The sequence below is a fragment of the Oncorhynchus mykiss genome, chromosome 15, assembly GCF_057628025.1.
Source record: "Oncorhynchus mykiss isolate SJ-2025 chromosome 15, ASM5762802v1, whole genome shotgun sequence".
NCBI lineage: Eukaryota > Metazoa > Chordata > Actinopteri > Salmoniformes > Salmonidae > Oncorhynchus > Oncorhynchus mykiss.
Genome location: NC_143036.1, coordinates 7,699,870 through 7,724,784, shown reverse-complemented (window position 1 = coordinate 7,724,784; position 24,915 = coordinate 7,699,870). Strand labels below are relative to the sequence as shown.

General features: G+C 43.9%; 1 protein-coding gene across 1 annotated transcript in view; it reads left to right on the top strand.

Annotated features, from left to right (window-relative positions):
• LOC110490894 (collagen alpha-1(XI) chain) overlaps positions 1 to 24,589 on the top strand; it is a 178,696-nt gene extending 154,107 nt beyond the window's left edge. The window contains exons 53-65 of the mRNA XM_090199066.1: positions 192 to 245; positions 2,289 to 2,396; positions 2,728 to 2,781; positions 13,112 to 13,165; positions 13,961 to 14,068; positions 14,525 to 14,578; positions 14,703 to 14,738; positions 14,856 to 14,909; positions 15,052 to 15,298; positions 17,904 to 18,016; positions 20,498 to 20,566; positions 21,314 to 21,547; positions 21,739 to 24,589. Coding sequence (XP_090055192.1) covers positions 192 to 245; positions 2,289 to 2,396; positions 2,728 to 2,781; positions 13,112 to 13,165; positions 13,961 to 14,068; positions 14,525 to 14,578; positions 14,703 to 14,738; positions 14,856 to 14,909; positions 15,052 to 15,298; positions 17,904 to 18,016; positions 20,498 to 20,566; positions 21,314 to 21,547; positions 21,739 to 21,885 — 1,332 coding nt within the window. The 3' untranslated portion in view covers positions 21,886 to 24,589. The remainder of the gene's footprint in view (positions 1 to 191; positions 246 to 2,288; positions 2,397 to 2,727; positions 2,782 to 13,111; positions 13,166 to 13,960; positions 14,069 to 14,524; positions 14,579 to 14,702; positions 14,739 to 14,855; positions 14,910 to 15,051; positions 15,299 to 17,903; positions 18,017 to 20,497; positions 20,567 to 21,313; positions 21,548 to 21,738) is intronic.
• The last annotated feature ends 326 nt before the right edge of the window (positions 24,590 to 24,915 follow it).

Below are 24,915 nucleotides of genomic sequence, written 5' to 3'. Positions count from 1 at the left end.
ACGATAGTTAACAGAATACTCTATTCTGTCGAATAAAACAACCATTCTAATGCAATACAAAGACTATAGTATAATCTTACAATTTTCCATGACAACACACACAGACATTATTCATGCGCATGCATGCACACACACACACACAAGAACACAATGCTGTGTGATACTAAAGCGTGTCTTCTCGTCTTCCTCAGGGCCCCCCAGGATCTGCCGGTACAGAGGGTAGACAAGGAGAGAAGGGCACCACGGTAACCTACAAAATCAATTCAGCCTTTACCCAGAGAGCAGCCTCAGGATCTCCAGACTCCACAGCAAGCCCCCATGCCTCACCCCTCACCCCACTTCCCTGTTCCCTCATCCTCCACCCTCTCCACTCTTCCCTCATCCCTGTCCCCTCTTCCCTTCTCCTTTAATCTCTCTCCCCTCCTCCCTCTCCCCTCATCCCTCTCCCCTCATCCCTGTCCCCTCTTCCCTTCTCCTTTAATCTCTCTCCCTTCATCCCTGTCCCCTCATCCCTCTCCCCTCATCCCTCTCCACTCTTCCCTCTCCCCTCATCCCTCATCCCTGTCCCCTCTTCCCTTCTCCTTTAATCTCTCTCCCCTCCTCCCAAATTAAAACACAAAACCCCCAGGAAGTCGGGACTCACACAGCCTATTTTAGCTCAGATTCAGTTTGTGTGTTTTTAATGTGTTTACTATGTGTTGTACCTTAATTTGTCGAAACGTACGGTGCTGTATCTAGCTCTGACATGTAACAAGTCTGTATGCCAGTTGTCTCTAGCCCTATCCCACTCTGCTATGGTTTAGACTGGGCATTGTTGTTTCACATCAATCAATCTCATTGTTATCTAACCCTCCAGATGTTATCTATGCTGCTCTGTGAACATAAGACTAGGCTATAGTCACCTGAAGCTCAACGCAGTCGAAGGAATGTCTCTTTGACAGTACACACGACAAGGACGTGAAGTGGATAAGAACCCAGTCTATGATCTGTTGTTAGGGGTTAGATCATTATGAACACATAAAGAGATCTAGAACACATAAAGAGATCTAGAACACATAAAGAGATCTACAACACATAAAGATATCCAGAACACATAAAGAGATCCAGAACACATAAAGAGATCCAGAACACATAAAGATATCCAGAACACATAAAGATATCCAGAACACATAAAGAGATCCAGAACACATAAAGAGATCTACAACACATAAAGATATCCAGAACACATAAAGATATCCAGAACACATAAAGATATCCAGAACACATAAAGATATCCAGAACACATAAAGATATCCAGAACACATAAAGAGATCCAGAACACATAAAGATATCCAGAACACATAAAGAGATCCAGAACACATAAAGATATCCAGAACACATAAAGATATCCAGAACACATAAAGAGATCCAGAACACATAAAGATATCCAGAACACATAAAGATATCCAGAACACATAAAGAGATCCAGAACACATAAAGAGATCTACAACACATAAAGATATCCAGAACACATAAAGATATCCAGAACACATAAAGATATCCAGAACACATAAAGAGATCCAGAACACATAAAGATATCCAGAACACATAAAGATATCCAGAACACATAAAGAGATCCAGAACACATAAAGAGATCTACAACACATAAAGATATCCAGAACACATAGAGAGATCCAGAACACATAAAGATATCCAGAACACATAAAGAGATCCAGAACACATAAAGAGATCTACAACACATAAAGATATCCAGAACACATAAAGAGATCTACAACACATAAAGATATCCAGAACACATAAAGATATCCAGAACACATAAAGAGATCCAGAACACATAAAGATATCCAGAACACATAAAGAGATCCAGAACACATAAAGAGATCCAGAACACATAAAGATATCCAGAACACATAAAGATATCCAGAACACATAAAGAGATCTACAACACATAAAGAGATCTACAACACATAAAGATATCCAGAACACATAAAGAGATCCAGAACACATAAAGAGATCCAGAACACATAGAGAGATCCAGAACACATAGAGAGACCCAGAACACATAGAGAGACCCAGAGCACATAAAGAGATCCAGAACACATAAATAGATCCAGAACACATAAAGAGATCCAGAACACATGAAGAGATCCAGAACACATTAAGACATGCTGTTTACCTGCTAGCCAGACACATTGTCATTACACAGAGAGCATCTATCAAACCAGATGGAAATGACATGTGGATATCTAGAGTTGTGTCATTGTGACAGTGATTGTCCTGTACTATAGGGTGAGTCTGGAGCCGAGGGACCCCCAGGTAAAGCTGGCCCAGTCGGCCCCCAGGGGCCCTCGGGAAAGACCGGTCCAGAAGGTCTGCGTGGAATCCCCGGCCCCGTTGTAAGTCTGAGATCCCAAAGTTCATCTTTCCTGAAATACACATGCACACACACCCACACACACACACACACACACACACACACACACACGTGTACACACAGAGAGAGAGAGACCAAACAGCCCTAAAGCTGTCTGACAACAGTGCTCATGGAATAATCGATAGTACCATTTGGCTTGTCCTTTATATATTTTTGTTGTTTATTCAAACACACTTTTTTGCGCTATTCCTGCAATTAATCATGATGCCGGGCACAGGAAATCAATATGAGGCAATAAGAGTTACAGAATGTTGTAATGCTGGACTTTAATTGGATGGTTTTTCTCTTCTCAGGGTGAACAAGGACTTCCTGGTTCTTCTGGACAAGACGGCCCACCTGGACCTATGGTCAGCAGAGATAATAAGCCCTCTCTCTCTCTCTCCCTCTCTCTCTCTCTCTCTCTCTCTCCCTCTTTCTCTCTGTAGTGCTCTCTCTCTTTCTCTCTCTAGTGCTCTCCTCTCTCTCTCTATATATATATTTCCCTCTCTCTCTCTCTTTATATATATATTTCTCTCTCTCTTTATATATTTCTCTCCATCTCTCTCTTTATATATTTATCTCTCTCTTTATATATTTCTCTCTCTCTCCCTGTCTCTCTTTCTCTCTCTAGTGCTCTCTCTCTCTCTCTCCCTCTCTCTCTCCCTCTAGTGCTCTCCTCCCTCTAGTGCTCTCTCTCTCTCTAGTGCTCTCTCTCTCTCTAGTGCTCTCTCTCTCTAGTGCTATCTCTCTCTCGTGCTCTCTCTCTCTTTAGTGCTCTCTCTCTCTCTAGTGCTCTCTCTCTCTCTAGTGCTCTCTCTCTCTAGTGCTATCTCTCTCTCGTGCTCTCTCTCTCTCTAGTGCTCTCTCTCTCTCTAGTGCTCTCTCTCTCTAGTGCTATCTCTCTCTCGTGCTCTCTCTCTCTCTAGTGCTCTCTCTCTCTCTAGTGCTCTCTCTCTCTAGTGCTATCTCTCTCTCGTGCTCTCTCTCTCTCTAGTGCTCTCTCTCTCTAGTGCTATCTCTCTCTCTCTCTCTCTCTCTCTCTCCCTCTAGTGCTCTCCTCCCTCTAGTGCTCTCTCTCTCTCTAGTGCTCTCCTCCCTCTAGTGCTCTCTTCTCTCTAGTGCTCTCTCTCTCTAGTGCTCTCTCTCTCTAGTGCTCTCTCTCTCTAGTGCTATCTCTCTCTCTAGTGCTATCTCTCTCTCTAGTGCTATCTCTCTCTCTAGTGCTCTCCTCCCTCTAGTGCTCTCTTCTCTCTAGTGCTCTCTCTCTCTAGTGCTCTCTCTCTCTAGTGCTCTCTCTCTCTAGTGCTATCTCTCTCTCGTGCTCTCTCTCTCTCTAGTGCTCTCTCTCTCTCTAGTGCTCTCTCTCTCTAGTGCTATCTCTCTCTCTCTCTCTCTCTCTCTCTCTCTCTCTCTCTCTCTCCCTCTAGTGCTCTCCTCCCTCTAGTGCTCTCTCTCTCTCTAGTGCTCTCCTCCCTCTAGTGCTCTCTTCTCTCTAGTGCTCTCTCTCTCTAGTGCTCTCCTCCCTCTAGTGCTCTCTTCTCTCTAGTGCTCTCTCTCTCTAGTGCTCTCTCTCTCTAGTGCTCTCTCTCTCTAGTGCTCTCCTCCCTCTAGTGCTCTCTCTCTCTCTAGTGCTCTCTCTCTCTCTAGTGCTCTCTCTCTCTAGTGCTCTCCTCCCTCTAGTGCTCTCTCTCTCTCTAGTGCTATCTCTCTCTCGTGCTCTCTCTCTTTATATATATATATTTCTTTCTCTCTCTCTTGTGTTTGGTGTGGAGGGCTCTGTCCTAATAACTTTCTTGATTCTTTTCTTGGTCTTTTCCTCTTTCTACCCCTTCGACCAGGGTGGTAGTTGCAAATTTGCCTCCGTTTATTACGGAGGATCAAATCAGGAAAGAGCTGAGTCGTTTGGTAAGTATGCTAGCGGTTTTCGTGTACTGTCAACAGGTTTTCAGGCAGATGCCGTTAATCACGTTGTTTCGTTCCGGAGGCTAGTGTTTATGTTTCTGAATAACAATGAGCAACAGCTAAATGTGCATTTTAAAGTGAGGCATGGGGAGGGGCTCTATGCAGGGTTTGCCAGCACAGATGTTTAGAGTGTGGGGATTTGGGGCATAAGCGTGCCCACATAAAGGCCATAGACAAGGTGAGGGCACAAGCTCCAGTGGGGGAAATCAAGGTCAACGTGCAGGGGGTCATGAGATGCAGACAGCAGAGGCTGGGCCTAGTCATGCCAGGGATGGTGGAGTAGCTGAGGCTGGGTCTAGTCATGCCAGGGATGGTGGAGTAGCTGAGGCTGGGTCTAGTCATGCCATGGATGGTGGGGTAGCTCAGGCTGGGTCTAGTCATGCTATGGATGGTGGTGTAGATGAGTCTAGTCAGGTTATGCTGGTGGATGAGGAGAGTATAGTGGGGAAGTGTAAGAGACTGGGAGGGGGGGGGGGGTCAAGCGGAAAAGGAAAAAGGATGTGGTCAAAGGCATCATGGAACCTTTGCCTGGTGCTGGGGGGGAGGCCCTGACCGGAGAGGAAGGGCAGGTGGTCAGGATGGGAGATAGAGATGAGGAGGAAAGTGAGTCTGAGGAAGAGGATGAGGAGTTCTTTTTTTCAGACTTCTCTTCAATGGGTCCGGAGCTGACATCCAGTCAACCCGAGGGGTCTAAGTACACGTTGAGAGAACTGACAACGTTCCTGAATGAGACCAAGGGAGAAAACGTTAATCTTGAGGCTTTTTTTCTGATCTGAGAAAGTTTGTAAAAACATTACAACATGCTTATGAAAAATGAGGGGCATGGTGTTCTCTCACCCAGGAAACGGTTAAGGAAGTGGGTCACAACAGTGCGAAAGGGTCGACCTTCAGACACTGTTTAGATGAATAGTTTCTTTCTGACACTGGGGCTTTTTGAGCATTGCTATTGGTCTCTTTCTTTGCTGGCTTTTCTCCCACTTCTTATGGAGACTCTTCGGGTATTATGAATGGCGCCAGAGATGCGGGAAAGAGGAGTGTGTTGGGTGAATATGTAAAACAAAACAAAAGTACAGGTGTTGTTTCTGCAGGAGACGCATAGTGATGTGGTGAATGAAGTCGATTGGGGGCTCTGGTCGAAAGGGGCAAGTGTGTTGAGCCATGGGACAAATTTTAGTGCAGGGGTAGCAGTCCTCTTTGTACCGGGTCTGTCTGTAAAGATTTGCTCCTCAAAAGAGGTGTGTAGGGGTAGGCTGCTTGTTGTAAAAGCAAAAATAAACAACATGGGTTTTGTCTTTTTAAATAAAATTTGATTTGTCACATACACTTTCCACCTGGCTACCCCTACCCCGGTCAACTGCACTGTACCCCCCACAGCAACTCACCCAAACCTTCCCCATTTCTCCTTCTCCCAAATCCAGTCAGCTGATATTCTGAAAGAGCTGCAAAATCTGGACCCCTACAAATCAGCCGGGCTAGACCATCTGGACCCTTTCTTTCTGAAATTATCTGCCGAAATTGTTGCAACCCCTATTACTAGCCTGTTCAACCTCTCTTTTGTGTCGTCTGAGATTCTGAAAGATTGGAAAGCAGCTGCGGTCACCCCCCTCTTCAAAGGGGAGGGGCACTCTAGACCCAAATTGCTACAGACCTATATCTATCCTACCCTGCCTTTCTAAGGTCTTCGAATGCCAAGTCAACAAACAGATTACCGACCATTTCGAATCCCACCTCACCTTCTCCGCTTAGCAATCTGGTTTCAGAGCTGGTCATGGGTGTACCTCAGCCACACTCAAGGTCCTAAATGATATCTTAACCACCATCGATAAGAAACAATACTGTGCAGCCGTATTCATTGACCTGGCCAAGGCTTTCAACTCTGTCAATCACCACATCCTCATCAGCAGACTCGATAGCCTTGGTTTCTCAAATGATTGCCTCGCCTGGTTCACCAACTACTTCTCTGACAGAGTTCAGTGTGTCAAATCGGAGGGCCTGTTGTCTGGGCCTCTGGCAGTCTCTATGGGGGTGCCACAGGGTTAAATTCTTGGGCCGATCCTCTTCTCTGTATACATCAATGATGTCGCTCTTGCTGCTGGTGAGTCTCTGATCCACCTCTAAGCAGATGACACCATTCTGTATACTTCTGGCCCTTCTTTGGACACTGTGTTAATAACAACCCTACATATGAGTTTCAATGCCATACAACTCTCCTTCAGTCATCTAAAAGACCCTGCTAGGTAAAGTCCCCCCTTATCTCAGCTTGCCATAGCCGCACCCACCTGTAGCACGCACTCCAGCAGGTATATCTCTCTGGTCACCCCCAAAACCAATTCTTCCTTTGACTGCCTCTCCTTCCAGTTCTCTGCTGCCAATGACTGGAACGAACTACAAAAATCTCTGAAACTGGAAGCACTTATCTCCCTCACTAGCTTTAAGCGTCAGCTGTCAGAGCAGCTCACAGAGTACTGCACCTGTACATAGCCCATCTATAATTTAGCCCAAACAAGTACCTCTTCCCCTACTGTATTTATTCATTTATTTATTTTGCTCCTTTGCACCACATTATTTTTATTTCTACTTTGCACATTCTTCCACTGCAAATCTACCATTCCAGTGTTTTACTTGCTATATTGTATGTACTTCGCCACCATGGCCTTTTTTTTGCCTTTTTTTGCCTCACCTCATTTGCTCACATCGTATATAGGCTTATTTTTCTACTGTGTTATTGACTGTATGTTTGTTTTACTCCACGTGTAACTCTGTGTTGGTGTATGTGTCGAACTGCTTTACTTTATCTTGGCCAGGTCGCAATTGTAAATGAGAACTTGTTCTCAACTAGCCTACCTGGTTAAATAAAGGTGTTCTCAACTAGCCTACCTGGTTAAATAAAGGTGTTCTCAACTAGCCTAACCTGGTTAAATAAAGGTGTTCTCAACTAGCCTACCTGGTTAAATAAAGGTGTTCTCAACTAGCCTACCTGGTTAAATAAAGGTGTTCTCAACTAGCCTACCTGGTTAAATAAAGGTGTTCTCAACTAGCCTACCTGGTTAAATAAAGGTGTTCTCAACTAGCCTACCTGGTTAAATAAAGGTGTTCTCAACTAGCCTACCTGGTTAAATAAAGGTGTTCTCAACTAGCCTACCTGGTTAAATAAAGGTGTTCTCAACTAGCCTACCTGGTTAAATAAAGGTGTTCTCAACTAGCCTACCTGGTTAAATAAAGGTGTTCTCAACTAGCCTACCTGGTTAAATAAAGGTGTTCTCAACTAGCCTACCTGGTTAAATAAAGGTGTTCTCAACTAGCCTAACCTGGTTAAATAAAGGTGTTCTCAACTAGCCTACCTGGTTAAATAAAGGTGTTCTCAACTGACCTACCTGGTTAAATAAAGGTGTTCTCAACTAGCCTACCTGGTTAAATAAAGGTGTTCTCAACTAGCCTACCTGGTTAAATAAAGGTGTTCTCAACTAGCCTACCTGGTTAAATAAAGGTGTTCTCAACTAGCCTACCTGGTTAAATAAAGGTGTTCTCAACTAGCCTAACCTGGTTAAATAAAGGTGTTCTCAACTAGCCTACCTGGTTAAATAAAGGTGTTCTCAACTAGCCTACCTGGTTAAATAAAGGTGTTCTCAACTGGCCTACCTGGTTAAATAAAGGTGTTCTCAACTAGCCTACCTGGTTAAATAAAGGTGTTCTCAACTAGCCTACCTGGTTAAATAAAGGTGTTCTCAACTAGCCTACCTGGTTAAATAAAGGTGTTCTCAACTAGCCTACCTGGTTAAATAAAGGTGTTCTCAACTAGCCTACCTGGTTAAATAAAGGTGTTCTCAACTGGCCTACCTGGTTAAATAAAGGTGTTCTCAACTAGCCTACCTGGTTAAATAAAGGTGTTCTCAACTAGCCTACCTGGTTAAATAAAGGTGTTCTCAACTAGCCTACCTGGTTAAATAAAGGTGTTCTCAACTAGCCTACCTGGTTAAATAAAGGTGTTCTCAACTAGCCTTCCCTGGTTAAATAAAGGTGTTCTCAACTAGCCTAACCTGGTTAAATAAAGGTGTTCTCAACTAGCCTACCTGGTTAAATAAAGGTGTTCTCAACTAGCCTACCTGGTTAAATAAAGGTGAAATAAAGGTGAAATAAATAAATAAAATAAAAGACACACATGGTTAGCAGATATTAATGCGAGTGTAGCAAAATGCTTGTGCTTCTAGTTCCGACCACGCAGTAATATCTAACAAGTAATCTAACCTAACATTTTCACAACAACTACCTCATACACACAAGTGTAAAGGAATGAATACGAATATGTACATAAAAATATATGAATGAGCGATGGCCGAACGGCACAGGCAAGATGCAGTAGATGGTATAGAGTGCAGTATATACATATGAGATGAGTAATGTAGGTATGTAAACATTATATAAAGTGGCATTGTTTAAAGTGGCTAGTGATACTTTTATTACATACATTTTTCATTATTAAAGTGACTAGATATGAGTCAGTATGTTGTCAGCAGCCACTCAATGTTAGTGTTAACAGTCTGATGGCCTTGAGATAGAAGCTGTTTGTCTGTCTCTCTGTCCCCGCTTTGATGCACCTGTACTGCCCTCACCTTCTGGAAGATAGCGTGGTGAACAGGCAGTGGCTTGGGTGGTTGTTGTAAATGTGTATGTGCCTAAATGTGCCTAAATGTGTATGTCACACAGCGAGAGAGAGAGGGGTTATATTTGGGAGTCTTAGACAGGAACTCTCAAAGGTAGCGCCTGAGGAGACGCTGGTGGTCGGCGGGGACTGGAACTGTACAATGGATTTTACGAAAGACAGAAATGGGGAAGAGCCTCATTCAGTGTCAGTGGGAGTGTTAAGGGACATCATTAATCAGTTCGACCTAGTGGATGTTTGGAGAACTAAACATCCCAACCCAAGACAGTACACATGGGTGAAGGTTTTTGGGGCTAGGGTGAGTGCAGCCCAACACCAGACAGTATACATGGGTGAAGGTCTTTGGGGCTAGGGTGAGTGCAGCCCAACACCAGACAGTATACATGGGTGATGGTTTTTGGGGCTAGGGTGAGCGCAGCCCAACACAAGACAGTATACATGGGTGAAGGTTTTTGGGGCTAGGGTGAGTGCAGCCCGACTTGATCGTTTTTACATGTCCAGGAATCAGAGCAATAGGCTGTATTCTCCCAGTGGGGTTTTCGGATCACCACATAACAATGGCTCGGCTGTCTATTTCACCAGGGCCCCGGCAGGAATCCTATTGGACGTTCATTATAAAGCTCTTACAAGATGCCACTTTTTGCTCAGGTTTCCAGACCTTTTGGGAAAGGTGGGGGCAGCGGAGAGAGTTGTATCTGAGTCAATGGTGGGATGTGGGGAAAGTCCAAATTTGGCTTTTCTGTAAACAGTATATATATCTCTCTCATCAGAGGCGAGGAGAGTATTGGGGGAACTAGAGCGTTGTATTAGTGAGATGGAGGTAGAGATGGTGAGCAATGTAGGTCTCCAGGCTAATTTAGCTGAATTATGTAGGGATCTGGGCAGTTTTTTCCAGGTTAAAGCAAAGGGAGCACTTGTAAGAGCTAGGTTCTCCATGCTCAAGGAGATGGATACTCCCAGCTCCTTCTTCTTTGGTTTGGAAAGACAGAGTGGTGAAGCCAAGGTTATGCATTGTCTACGGCTGTCTGATGGGCGGGTGACCTCTGTGGTGGGGGAGATGCGGGAGTGTGGCGTTTTATACTGAGTTGTATAGGGCAGAAATGTGTTATCCCATGTGTGCTCAGGTCTTGTTTACAGAACTCCCTAAGCTCTCTCTGGCACAGAAGAATGAAATGGACATTCCTCTGTTGTCCCATGAACTGGCAGAGGCCGTAAACCAGATGTACCCCGGTCGTGCACCGGGGGTCGGTGGACTCCCAGTGGAGTTTTATAAAAAAATTCTGGGGAATAATTGGACTGGACTTCTTTTGCGTGTTGCGTGAATGCGTCAGGGTAGGAGAGTTGCCGATGTGCTGCCGTCGGGCGGCTCTGACTCTCCTGCCCAAAAAAGAGGACTTGTGTGAACTTAAGAACTGGAGGCTTGTGGCATTACTCTGTGCGGACTACAATATATTTTCCAAGGTCCTCTCTAACAGACTGAAGTCCCATTTGGACTCGATAGTATATAAGGACCAAACATATTGTGTACCGGGACGCTCAATCACAGACAACTTGTTCTTAATCAGGGACATGTTGGACTTGTCGAGAGGTACTAATGTGAACTTTGAACTGGTCTCTTTAGATCAAGAGCAGGCTTTTGATAGAGTGGACCATGAGTATCTGTTTAATGTGATGTCTGTGTTTGGGAATACTTTTTTGACCTGTGTAAAGCTGTTGTATGCTGGGGCGTAATGCATGGTCAAGATGGGAGGGGGGCTCAGTAGGCCAGTCTGGGTGAGACGGGGCATTAGACAAGGATGCCCTCTATCGGGGCAGTTATACACTAGCCATTGAGCCTTTTTTGGGAATGCTACGCAGGAGACTGCAGGGAGTGTGCTGTACAGGCATGGATATGATGACAGGCATAGCAGTGTCAGCATATGCAGATTATGTTTCTGTGATGGTCAGGATGGTCAAGATATGCAGGCACTAGAGACTAGTCTGAAGGTGTACGAGGGAGCTTCGTCAGCTAAGGTAAACTGGGGCAAGAGTAAAGCTCTGTTATGGGGGGATAGGGCCCCTCTGCTTCCAGGGGGTTTGCAGTGGGGTTGAGAAGGGCTTAAAGTTTTGGGGGTGTACCTGGCTTCGGAGAAGTGAGTCAGGAAGAACTGGGAGGGGCTGTCACAGGCAGTGGTGTCAAGACTGGCCAGGTGGAGGTGGTTCCTGTCCCAAGTGTCATATAGAGGGAGGGTGCTGATAATCAACATCCTGGTGTCATCTTCCCTGTGGCATAAACTGGCTTTCCTCAACCCCCCCGCCGGTCTCCTCGCAGACCTGGAACGCAAGCTGGTGAACTTTTTCTGGTCGGTTCATCACTGGCTGAGGGCGGCAGTGTTGTACATGACCGTCCACGAAGGAGGACAGGGCCTGGTGGAACTGGAGAGCAGGATGGCTGCTTTCTGACTAAAGGCGGTGCAGAGACTGCTGTACCATACTGATGTTGGCTGGAAGGAGACAGTATGCGCGCTGTTGAGGAGAGCTGGTGAATTAGGGTTGGACCGGCAGCTGTTCCTCATGAGGCTGGAGAGGCTGAGTACAGCAGGTCTCTCTGAGTTTTACTCTGCAGTGCTGAGGACCTGGCAGCTGCTAAGGCCCACACGAGAAGGGGGTGTGGAGCCTGGGCTGTGTTTGTGGGAGGAGCCTATCTTCCACAACCCAGCCATCCCTTTGAGATCGGTTCAGTCGGCCACCCTGCAGAGGCAACTGATGGCAGCGGGTTTACAAAGGCTGGGTGACCTGAGACTGCTGGGACAGGAGGGGTGGAAAACCCCGGAAGTCTTGGCACAACAAACAGGAATAACGTCTCTTAGGCTGCTGGAGAGATTCCTGGAGGAGTTCCATTTGGCACTGTCTGAGCCGGGTAGGGGGGGGGGGGGGGTGTTTGAGTGGCCAAGGGGGTTGGGGCCACCAATGTTTCCGCCACTGCAGGTGACGGCAGAGACTGGAGACTGGCAAGGGCGTCTGAGCCTGGGGGAGTTTGAAGGGGTGGGAGGTACAGCCCTCTGCAACCTCTGCATTAAGGTAAGGAACATTAGGAACCTAACAGGAGTGAAGGCACATCAGTGGCAGGGGGTAAGTGGGGCGGAGAGTATGGTGGGTTTTAGATGGAGGGGGCTCTACAAACCCCCAGTGCCAAAGAGGTCAGGGGACCTCCAGTGGAGGGTTCTTCAAGGAGCCCTGGCCACTAACAGCTGTTTTGCACAGGTTGAACCGGGAATCGGGCAGGGGTGTCCTTTCTGTGTAATGAAAGAAACTGTGATTCATGTGTTTTCTGTGTGCACCAGGTTAATGACTTTAATGTCTCTGTTGGAATGTCTGTCTGTTGTTTTTACTGTTGGGATGTTTATAATGGGATAGAGGTATTTGATTAATAAGGAGAAGGCCAAATGTGTTTTGTTGAATTTTCTGTTTGCTCAGGCAAAGTTGGTTATTTGGCTAACAAGGAGGAACAGGGTCAAAGGTGGGGGGATACCAGACCCTTTACTATTGTTTAATGGAATGGTCTCTGCGCGCCTTAGGGTGGAATTTGAGTTCTATAGAATGATAAAGTGATGTTTCAGGAGATATGGTGTGTTGGGGGGCTGTCTGTATATCTGGGGATGATGTTTTGGATAAATGGTTGTAGAAGTGGTGACGGTGGTGTGTTGTTTTGGGTATTGTGATGTTGGTTTGTATCATGTGGTAGATGGAAAGGTGAGTATGGTACGTGTACAGGATATATTTTGGTGTTTTATTTTTAAGGGGGGGTTTAAATGAAATGCGAAAGTTTCAGAAAAAAAAAGACAGTCTCTCTCTCACTCTCTTTTCTCTCTTTCTCTCTCTTTTTATAGTGCTCTCTAATTATTCTCTCTCTCTTTTCTCTTTCCTCTCTCTCTCTTTTCTCGCTTCCTCTCTCTCTTTATAGTACTCTCTCTCTCTCATTTTTCTCTCTCTAGTTCTCTATCTCATTGTCTGTCTCTAGGTATTTTTTCCTTCTGTTCTTTCTCTACTGAGGTGGTGTAATTGATGTCTAACCATCTTTTCTCTGTGACAATTAGGGACCCCCTGGTCTCCCAGGTCTGAAGGGTGACCCCGGCACCAAGGGTGAAAAGGTGAGCCCGCCTCAATTTCCCGTCCCAAAGCACTTATTGATTTGATTTCTCCGATCCGAGAAGGGGTTGGGAGTTTAACCTGAAGTGGGTTGGAGACGATGGCCATGAGCGTGGCTGGGATTGGACCTCCACTCATCTGAACCCTTTAACCAGCTTCTCTAGAAAGGTCAAACTAAATATTTCGGTAGAGCAAAACATTTAAATTTAAATTATTCGACACAACTTGTGTTTGAAACTAAAAGTGACTCCAATTACGCAGTAAACTAAAAGTGACATTTGGAGAAATCTGGAAGCCAGTTTGAATTGAATAGGACCGTACCACATTGCCGGCTCCATTTGATGCAGAGCGTTAGATCTGCCAGTGAATTTAAAGTCAGTAATGAAGCGCAGGACACTGCTGTTATGGCCAGTCACAAATGTTGAGAGCAGGATTGGAAGGGATTGGTTTAGAAGGACAGAAGCTCTTTATTTTCATTTGTGTGGCCATTTTCCATGTTTCAGATCAATGTCACTGAAGAGGGCACTCGTATTTTCCAGACATTGTTGTTGTGGATATTGTCCTCAGTTGCATTTAGAGAAATTCTGGGCAACTATTTTGTCAGACGGGAAAAAAAAGTAATTTCTGTAAAAATGATTTCAGATGAGTGTTCCGATTTTGTATTTTACTTGATGGAATGGTAACAGCTATAGCAGGGTTGTACTGGTGCCAGGCATGGTATTGTCTTCAACGTGTTTTTACTGTAAGTATCTCAATGGTCCCAGTCCTTACTACTCTTGTTTGTTTGTGCCCTACAGGGTCATCCAGGTCTGATCGGTCTGATTGGACCCCCTGGCGAGCAGGGAGAGAAGGGAGACAGAGGCCTGCCTGGACCCCAGGGTTCTCACGGAGGCAAGGGCAACGGTGTAAGTGATTAATGACCTCATCACCTTGCCATTCGTCAATCAGGAAATAAAATGCCATTGGTCTGATTGTCTCTATGTTAGGCTTGAAAAACAGAAGAATGCGGTTCTCCATCTATATGTCTCCATTTCAGTGTTGAAAAACAGAAGAATGAGGGTCTCCATCTATATGTCTCTATGTTAGTGTTGAAAAACAGAATAATGGGGCTCTCCATCTATCTGTCTCTATGTTAGGGTCGAAAAACAGAATAATGGGGGAGCCCCATCTATATGTCTCTATGTTAGGCTTGAGAAACAGAATAGTGGGGGTCTCCATCTATCTAGCTGTATTACTCACGGAAATACCAGCAACTTTTCAGGGCTCATGAAAACGTTGCAAAAGGTTGCTAATGTTTCCCTTGCAATCTACCACTCGTCATCCCACTGTCGTCTTACTGATGTCTGGTCTCTTCTCCCCAGGGTATCAGTGGAGCTTCAGGTCCTCTCGGTCCCCCTGGTCCTCCTGGCCTGCCTGTAAGACTGTCCCCCGTTTCTCTGTTTTATTTAGAGTATAGTCTCATAGTTAACATGTCCATGTAATGATACAACATAGTCATCTCCTCTTTACTGATCACGCCATCTTCGTTGTCTCTTCCAGGGCCCTGGAGGTCCTAAAGGAGCTAAGGGTTCATCGGTAAGTTCTGTTCAACAACTCTTTTTATCAACTGAGAGTACTGTGACAGTCATTTTATAGGAGTGTTTGTGAAATCCAGAATTAACAACATGCTCTAAATCTCCATGCTCTTTTCAGGGTCCTGCTGGTCAGAAGGGAGACACCGGTACGATCGGTTCACCTGGTCCTCCTGTGAGTATTACTTTTACATTCATTTTGGGTGTCCTCTCTAAGTCAGAGAATAGGGCACTTCTGTGTCTTTAGCTGGAATTAATGAAGTTATTTTTTAGAAAACGCTGTGACACTATGGGATATTTTCTTTCTTCCTCTATAGGGTCCCTCTGGTGAGGTGATCCAGCCACTGCCCATCCATTCGCCCAAGAAGAACCGCAGACACGCAGACATGCAGGCGGACGCGACGGGTACCATGATGGACTACGGAGAGGGCATGGAGGACATCTTTGGTTCGCTCAACAACCTCAAACAGGACATGGAGAGGATGAAGTACCCAATGGGCACACAGAACAACCCAGCCAGGACCTGCAAAGACCTGCAGCTCGCCCACCCAGAGTTCACCAACGGTGAGTCACGGAGAGGGGGAATCATGGGTAATATGCTAATGCTATGGCTGTGATTTCTGGCCATGTTGTTTATCTAGACAAGGAAGCCATTAACTGTGAATGCTGTTTGCTCATTTCGTAGCGATGCCATTGGAGTGTATATGGTATATTTGCAGGTAGTGTATTGCAGTGGTGAATTTGAATAGCACTGAGAACAAGACCTCATTGTGGTTATACCTAACATTAACAGACCTCAGTGAGGTTATACTTAACATTAACAGACCTCATTGAGGTTATACCTAACATTAACAGACCTCATTGAGGTTATACCTAACATTAACAGACCTCAGTGAGGTTATAACTAACATTAACAGACCTCAGTGAGGTTATACCTAACATTAACAGACCTCAGTGAGGTTATACCTAACATTAACAGACCTCAGTGAGGTTATACCTAACATTAACAGACCTCAGTGAGTTTATACCTAACATTAACAGACCTCAGTGAGGTTATACCTAACATTAACAGACCTCATTGAGGTTATACCTAACATTAACAGACATCAGTGAGGTTATACCTAACATTAACAGACCTCAGTGAGTTTATACCTAACATTAACAGACCTCAGTGAGGTTATACCTAACATTAACAGACCTCATTGAGGTTATACCTAACATTAACAGACATCAGTGAGGTTATACCTAACATTAACAGACCTCAGTGAGGTTATACCTAACATTAACAGACCTCAGTGAGGTTATACCGAACATTAACAGACCTCATTGAGGTTATACCTCAAATTAACAGACCTCATTGAAGTTATACCTAACATTAACAGACCTCAGTGAGGTTATACCTAACATTAACAGACCTCAGTGAGTTTATACCTAACATTAACAGACCTCAGTGAGGTTATACCTAACATTAACAGACCTCATTGAGGTTATACCTAACATTAACAGACATCAGTGAGGTTATACCTAACATTAACAGACCTCAGTGAGGTTATACCTAACATTAACAGACCTCAGTGAGGTTATACCGAACATTAACAGACCTCATTGAGGTTATACCTCAAATTAACAGACCTCATTGAAGTTATACCTAACATTAACAGACCTCAGTGAGGTTATACCTAACATTAACAGACCTCAGTGAGTTTATACCTAACATTAACAGACCTCAGTGAGGTTATACCTAACATTAACATACCTCATTGAGGTTATACCTAACATTAACAGACCTCATTGAGGTTATACCTCAAATTAACAGACCTCATTGAAGTTATACCTTACATTAACAGACCTCAGTGAGGTTATACCTAACATTAACAGACCTCAGTGAGTTTATACCTAACATTAACAGACCTCAGTGAGGTTATACCTAACATTACCAGACCTCAGTGAGGTTATACCTAACATTAACAGACCTCATTGAGGTTATACCTAACATTAACAGACCTCAGTGAGTTTATACCTAACATTAACAGACCTCATTGAGGTTATACCTAACATTAACAGACCTCAGTGAGTTTATACCTAACATTAACAGACCTCAGTGAGGTTATACCTAACATTACCAGACCTCAGTGAGGTTATACCTAACATTACCAGACCTCAGTGAGGTTATACCTAACATTAACATACCTCATTGAGGAACTTTTGAGGTTTGTTTTTGCCAAACTTTATACAGAGAAATGTCAGGTCATAATCTTTGATTGAATTTTTGAAAACTTTTATTTACTCAGGGGGAAGCCATTGGGACCAAGGTCTTATTTACTCCCAACTATGAATAAATCAGATGTATCATAGTTAGACAGAAAGTCAGACAATTTTCTAAGAGCAATTGAGAGGACCACAGGATGACGACAAACTCCCACTGACGTTAGTTGGGCATTATTACCCAAGGCCCAGATTTATGACTAGACATTCACAGAGGTGGTAATTCACACAGTAACATTCACATTTTACTTCATGAATATGGTGACACCCTCACCTCTGTCAGATCTGCAGTATTACACATTATATTCATTCAGAGACACACCAGTGTCTGCCACAGACTTGTTGAACCAAGTCTCAGTAATTATCAAAATGTCCGTGTTAGTTTGAGAAGTCAGAATTACAATAAAATCCATTTTCGTAATCAAACTTCTGACATTTTACATGAATCAGTCCAAGGCCACAGCTGTGGGATTTCAGATCAGACGGCGTCTCTAACACAAACATGCTATGATCAGTAGGCAACCCTCTATATGAAATAGCCATGGGGTTGTCTTGAAATGGTACGGTATACTGTAGATACAAGGTAACTTACAACTGTACCATTTGGTCTATGGCATGAACGAGAACGTGGATTAATACGAGACGCAAGGAGGGTTACCTGTTTCGGCCAAGGACTGATATCATATCATTTAGCACCTTTTTCAATGTTTACACTGAATGTTAGAAGATCTGTTGTTGCTAAACATATGAACATATTATTTTTATATCTATCAGGTGTCATAGAACAGTTAAACGATTTAGTGACATTTTGTAGTTTTTAGTTTTCAGTTGTCGGTGGAACCTTAGAACTAGAGAGAACTACAGATTCGGGTACTGTATTGTGTCATTGGGTTTTGTTCCACAGGCGAGTACTGGATAGATCCTAACCAGGGATGTTCAGGGGACTCGTTCTCTGTCCACTGTAACTTCACGGCTGGAGGAGAGACCTGCATCTTCCCAGATAAGAAGTTCAGTGGAGTGAGTGGCGTTTCATTTCCTCCAAGAGGACGACACACACACACACACCACACACACACACACTCACACACACACACACACACACACAGACACCTGCTCATGCTATGAAGTTAAGCATAGAGTCAAGCCATAGTCTTGTTCAATTCTAGATAATGTTCTGATAGGATCATTCATACATGTACACATTACCTCAATTACCTCAACCAACCGGTGCCCCCGCACATTGACTCTGTACCGGTACACCCTGTATATAGCCTCCACATTGACTCTGTACCGGTACCCCCTGTATATAGCCTCCACATTGACTCTGTACCGGTACCCCCTGTATATAGTCTCCACATTGACTCTCTACCGGTACCCCCTGTATATAGCCTCCACATTGACTCTGTACCGGTACCCCCTGTATATAGCCTCCACATTGACTCTGTACCAGTACCCCCTGTATATAGCCTCCACATTGACTCTGTACCGGTACCCCCTGTATATAGCCTCCACATTGACTCTGTACCGGTACCCCTCTGTATATAGCCTCCACATTGACTCTGTACCGGTACCCCCTGTATATAGTCTCCACATTGACTCTGTACCGGTACCCCCTGTATATAGCCTCCACATTGACTCTGTACCGGTACCCCCTGTATATAGTCTCCACATTGACTCTGTACCGACACCCCCCTGTATATAGCCTCCACATTGACTCTGTACCGGTACCCCCTGTATATAGACTCCACATTGACTCTGTACCGGTACCCCCTGTATATAGCCTCCACATTGACTCTGTACCGGTACCCCCTGTATATAGCCTCCACATTGACTCTGTACCGGTACCCCCTGTATATAGCCTCCACATTGACTCTGTACCGGTACCCCCTGTATATAGTCTCCACATTGACTCTGTACCGTAATACCCTGTATATAGCCTCCACATTGACTCTCTACCGGTACCCCCTGTATATAGTCTCCACATTGACTCTGTACCGGTACCCCCTGTATATAGCCTCCACATTGACTCTGTACCGGTACCCCCTGTATATAGCCTCCACATTGACTCTGTACCGGTACCCCCTGTATATAGCCTCCACATTGACTCTGTACCGGTACCCCCTGTATATAGCCTCCACATTTACTCTGTACCGGTACCCCCTGTATATAGCCTCCACATTGACTCTGTACCGGTACCCCCTGTATATAGCCTCCACATTGACTCTGTACCGGTACCCCCTGTATATAGCCTCCACATTGACTCTGTACCGGTACCCCCTGTATATAGCCTCCACATTGACTCTGTACCGATACCCCCTGTATATAGCCTCCACATTGACTCTGTACCGTAACACCCTGTATATAGCCTCCACATTGACTCTGTACCGGTACCCCCTGTATATAGCCTCCACATTGACTCTGTACCGGTACCCCCTGTATATAGTCTCCACATTGACTCTGTACCGGTACCCCCTGTATATAGCCTCCACATTGACTCTGTACCGATACCCCCTGTATATAGCCTCCACATTGACTCTGTACCGTAACAACCTGTTTATAGCCTCCACATTGACTCTGTACCGGTACCCCCTGTATATAGCCTCCACATTAACTCTGTACTGGTACCCCCTGTATATAGTCTCCACATTGACTCTGTACCGGTACCCCCTGTATATGGTCTCCACATTGACTCTGTACCGGTACCCCCTGTATATAGTCTCCACATTGACTCTGTACCGGTACCCCCTGTATATAGCCTCCACATTGACTCTGTACCGGTACCCCCTGTATATAGCCTCCACATTGACTCTGTACTGGTACCCCCTGTATATAGCCTCCACATTGACTCTGTACCGGTACCTACTGTTATTTTACTGCTGCTCTTTAATTATTTGTTACTTTAAAAAAAAAATGCTCATCTATATTTTACTTAACACGTTTTTCTTCTTAACTTCTTAAAGCGCTGTAGGTTAAGGGCTCGTAAGTAGGCATTTCACTGTACGGTCTGTTGTATTCGGTGCATGTGACAAATACAGTTTGATTTGATTCGTATGCTAGTGAGGGTTATGGGACTGCGAGATTCATGTTTGGGGATGTTTGATGGGTTCACCGCTTGGTCATTTACATTTAAACCTAACTTGTTTTGGTGATAGCCTTGTGAATTTGACATTTACGTTCATACTGTATCTCTGTGAAATGTAATGTAAAGGCATGAAGAAAAATAGACGCATTGAACTAACGGGTTGGAATTGACATTGGTAATTGTCAAGACAATCAATATAGACATACTGTATGAGCAGAAAAAAAACTGATATACACATTTTTTTATTGAATTACTATACTGTAGTGATTTTCCTATATGTTAAGATCTGAGGGAAGGGGTGTCTAGCTGTATATTACACAACTTTTGATGGATCAAAACTAAACCTAATTCCAGGAACCAGCGCTTAAATTGTGTTCTTCTAAGTACCGAAGCGCCTCATTTGTTTGGCTCCGTAGGTCAGAATATCGTCATGGCCCAAAGAACTTCCAGGGTCGTGGTTCAGTGAATTTGAGCATGGTGCAATAGTAAGTACTTCCCTCAACTCCACGTTTTCATCCTCCACTGTTCTCTTCTCAAAAGAAATGTCTCCTCTTCACAATACTAAAACTAAAATGATTTCTCAGGCTCCCACTTGGCCATCTCTCTGCCTTCTGTCTGTCAGTACAGAGGCTCTTCAGAAGTAGCATTTGAGATAGAAAACAGAGAGAGAGAGAGAAAATTGTCTCTGGAAGTGACCCCCACTTTTCTAGCCACCAAGGAATCCAGACCTCTCATATAAGACCTCTCACCCCCCCCTTCTCATTCATATTTCATACAGTCTGGGATTGACGAAGGATGAGGAGGAAAATATGATTTTCTATTGCTTTGAGACTCAGTTTGGCCCATTGCCTGAGAGAGAGATTGTATAACTGATACTGACAGCATGTTTTTGAAGAAGAGTATCAGGGGGAACCTTTGATTCAGCAAACAAATGAAAAGAAGGGTGCTCAACAACAATGACAAAAAATCTAAAAACTTCCAAAAGGACTAATTTGATCCAGAAGTGGAGGAGGAAGGAGTCAGCTTGACTTCCTGTACAATACTTTAGTGCTCCAACTCCTTTCTGCCTTGAATGAGTATTTTTGGAGAAAAAAATTCTGTTAGCCTTTCTGTTTTATAAGAACTCTTGGGATAAAATACTTCTAAGCAGTATATTATGTCCAATCCCATGTTTCATTTCTGACCTCTCAATCTATTTTCTGTTTTCTCTCACACCCTCCTCCAATTAACAGTTTTCATACGTTGACGCAGCCGGTAACACAATAAGTGAAGTTCAGATGACCTTCCTGAAACTACTGACTGCCTCTGCCAGGCAGAACTTCACCTATAGCTGCCACCAGTCTGTGGTGTGGCACGACGAGACCACGGACAGCTACGACAAGGCGCTGCGATTCCTGGGATCCAACGATGAGGAGATGTCCTACGACAGCAACCCTTATGTCAGGGCCCTCATAGACGGATGCGCGGTAAGGGCTGCCCATCGATACTGCCTGTCTGTAATAGTGATTGTTCAAGTACATTTGGGAAGTCTCGCAAATATGTAAAATGTCCCCATTGGTTGTTTTGTTGGACTTGTTTTATATCTCCAATTAGGTTGTGTCTGATGGCTGAAAGCACAATGTTTAATAGTTTTTTTCCCCCCGTTCTCTCTTTCCAGTCGAGGAAGGGCTACGGAAAGACTGTGATGGAGATTAATACTCCCAAGATCGATCAGGTTCCCATCATTGATGTCATGTTGAATGACTTTGGAGATGCCAGCCAGAAGTTTGGATTTGAAGTGGGTCCAGTCTGCTTCCTTGGCTAACAACCAGCCCCCCCAACCCAGACCAGCAACCAAACTTACCTGTTTCCATACCACCTAACCCCAGTACCCAGCCCCCTCACCTGTTTCCATACCACCTAGCCTGGGTACCCATCCCCCTCACCTGTTTCCATACCACCTAACCCCAGTACCCAGCCCCCTCACCTGTTTCCATACCACCTAACCCCAGTACCCAGCCCCCTCACCTGTTTCCATATCACCTAACCCCAGTACTCAGCCCCCTCACCTGTTTCCATATCACCTAACCCCAGTACCCAGCCCCCTCACCTGTTTCCATATCACCTAACCCCAGTACCCAGCCCCCTAACCTGTTTCCATATCACCTAACCCCAGTACCCAGCCCCCTAACCTGTTTCCATACCACCTAACCCCAGTACCCAGCCCCCTAACCTGTTTCCATACCACCTAACCTGGGTACCCAGCCCCCTCACCTGTTTCCATATCACATGCAAGTTTTGAATAAAAAATGGTGTAGCGAACAGGTCTTGCCGTGTATGTAGGTTTTACCAGGACAAGACTTCTTGCCCTTGTAGGGTTAGAATCACATGACTTAAACCTGTTGTGGAACAAAGACGAAGGACATATGAAGGTGTTGCGGAGAAAGGTGAACAGGAGAAAAACGAGAGAGATCGAGAGACGAGGGAGTAGAGAGACCTCTTTTCTGGATTCTACAGGTGCTGTACTAAATGAAATACCACAATGACGATGGTGCTTGTTCAAAACACACACAAATTAAGAGGTGCTAAAAAAAAGGTGCGTTTTGATAATGAATAAACTTTAATTATAATTTTTCTTACAATACTGTTATTTCTGAATCCACTTTCAAAACCTGCGTGTGTATCAGAATCGCATCTGGCTCTTAATCTTCGAAACAAAAAAATATATATACACAGTACCAGTCAAACGTTTGGACACCGACTCATTCAAGGGTTTTTCTTTATTTGTAATATTTTCTACATTGTAGAATAATAGTGAAGACATCAAAACTGTAAAATAGCACATATGGAATCATGTAGTAACCAAAAAAGTGTTAAACAAATCTAAATCTATTTTATATTTGAGATTCAACAAAGTAGCCACCCTTTGTCTTGATGGCAGCTTTGCACACTCTTGGCATTCTCTCAACCAGCTTCACCTGGAATGTTTTTCCAACCGTCTTGAAGGAGTTCTCACATATGCTGAGCACTTGTCGGCTGCTTTTCTTTCACTCTGCAGTCCAACTCATCCCAAACCATCTCAATTGGGTTGAGGACGTATGATTGTGCAAGTCAGGTCATCTGATGCAGCACTCCATCACTCTCCTGGGTCAAAGAGCCATTACACAGCCTGGAGGTGTGTTTTGGGGTCATTGTCCTGTTGAAAATGTAATCATAGTCCCACTAAGCGCAAATCAGATGGGATGTGTATCGCTGCAGAATGATGTGGTAGCTATGCTGGTTAAGTGTTCCTTGAATTCTAAATAAAACACTGACAGTGTCACCAACAAAGCACCTCCACACCTCCTCCTCCATGCTTCACGGTGGGAACCACACATGCGAATCACACATGCAGATCATTCATTCACCTACTCTCAGTTTCATCGTAGCGCTTGATGGTTTTTGCGACTGCCCTTTTCTGGATTAGCTGACCTTCATGTCTTAAAGTAATGATGGACTGTCGTTTCTCTTTGCTTATTTGAGCTGTTCTTGCCATAATATGGACTTGGTCTTTTACCAAATAGAGCTGTCTTCTGTATACCACTCCTACCTTGTCACAACACAATTGATTGGTTCAAACACATTAAGAAGGAAAGAAATTCCACAAATTAACTTTTAACAAGGCACACCTGTTAATTGAAATGCATTCCAGGTGACCACATCATGACACTTGTTGAGAGAATGCCAAGAGTGTGCAAAGCTGTCATCAAGGCAAAGCGTGGCTTCTTTGAAGAATATAAAATATATTTAGATTTGTTTAACACTTTTTTGCTTACTACATGATTCCATGTGTTATTTCATAGTTTTTATATCTTCACTATTTTTCTACAATGTAGAAATTAGTAGAAAATAGTAAAAAATAAAGAAGAACCCTTGAATGAGTAGGTGTTCTACAACTTTTGACTGGTAGTGTGTGTCTAAAGACAGACTGACAGAATTCAATAATTATGATATTTTGTCTATGAAAATATCCTGTGTTAACTGTTACCAGTTAAGTTATTTCTAGTGATAATGTACGTTATTTGCAGGTTTACCTTTTGAGACCATAGGTAAAATGACTAAGACTCCCCAGCTCACATATAGCAACATATTCCACTAATGTTCTGATTCTGTGCTTGTATTAAGATATCATTGCATTCGTTCTACTTTTTATTTAAGTCTATTTGGGGTTTTGTTTTTGTTTTCATTTTGTTCTCATTTTTTCGTCTTTTTTAAAAAGAAATTGGGGGAGGGGGTCGTATACCTTAAACTTTTGTTGATAACCATTAAGATCCGAGGATGCTATCCCCTGAATATACCTTGGTTAAACATTTAAGTTGATATATTTTGGGGTTGGGAATTGAAGATAAATCCTTATGGGTTAGAGATCCTCTGTTCAGATCCTTCTGAGATGTAAGACCTTTATCTGACCCATATTTTTAACTAAAATTAGAAAATGTTGTAATGTGCTTTTTATGGTCATTTAAATATTAAAACTGGATTTTAAACAACATTGAACGAAATGTCTCTATTGCTTGTTTTATGTTTTCTTTTGTAAAAGAGAGAGGACAGGAATGTGGCATCAATGTACGACCGAGCTACGATTTGTCACACCAGATAATGTGATTCAACCCCCAAATTTGTTTACTCCATTAAACTGGAAGTTACAGGAAAAGGTACTGTTTGGTGTAGCACTGACAATATTTGACCATAAAATGTCAGTTTCCAGGGGGGTACGTTTGAATATAGGAAATTCTCTGTTCTTTAAATAAATGTAAAAAATTGCTCCATGAAGTAATCCAACAATGTGAAGAGGCGACTCCGGGATGCTGGCCTT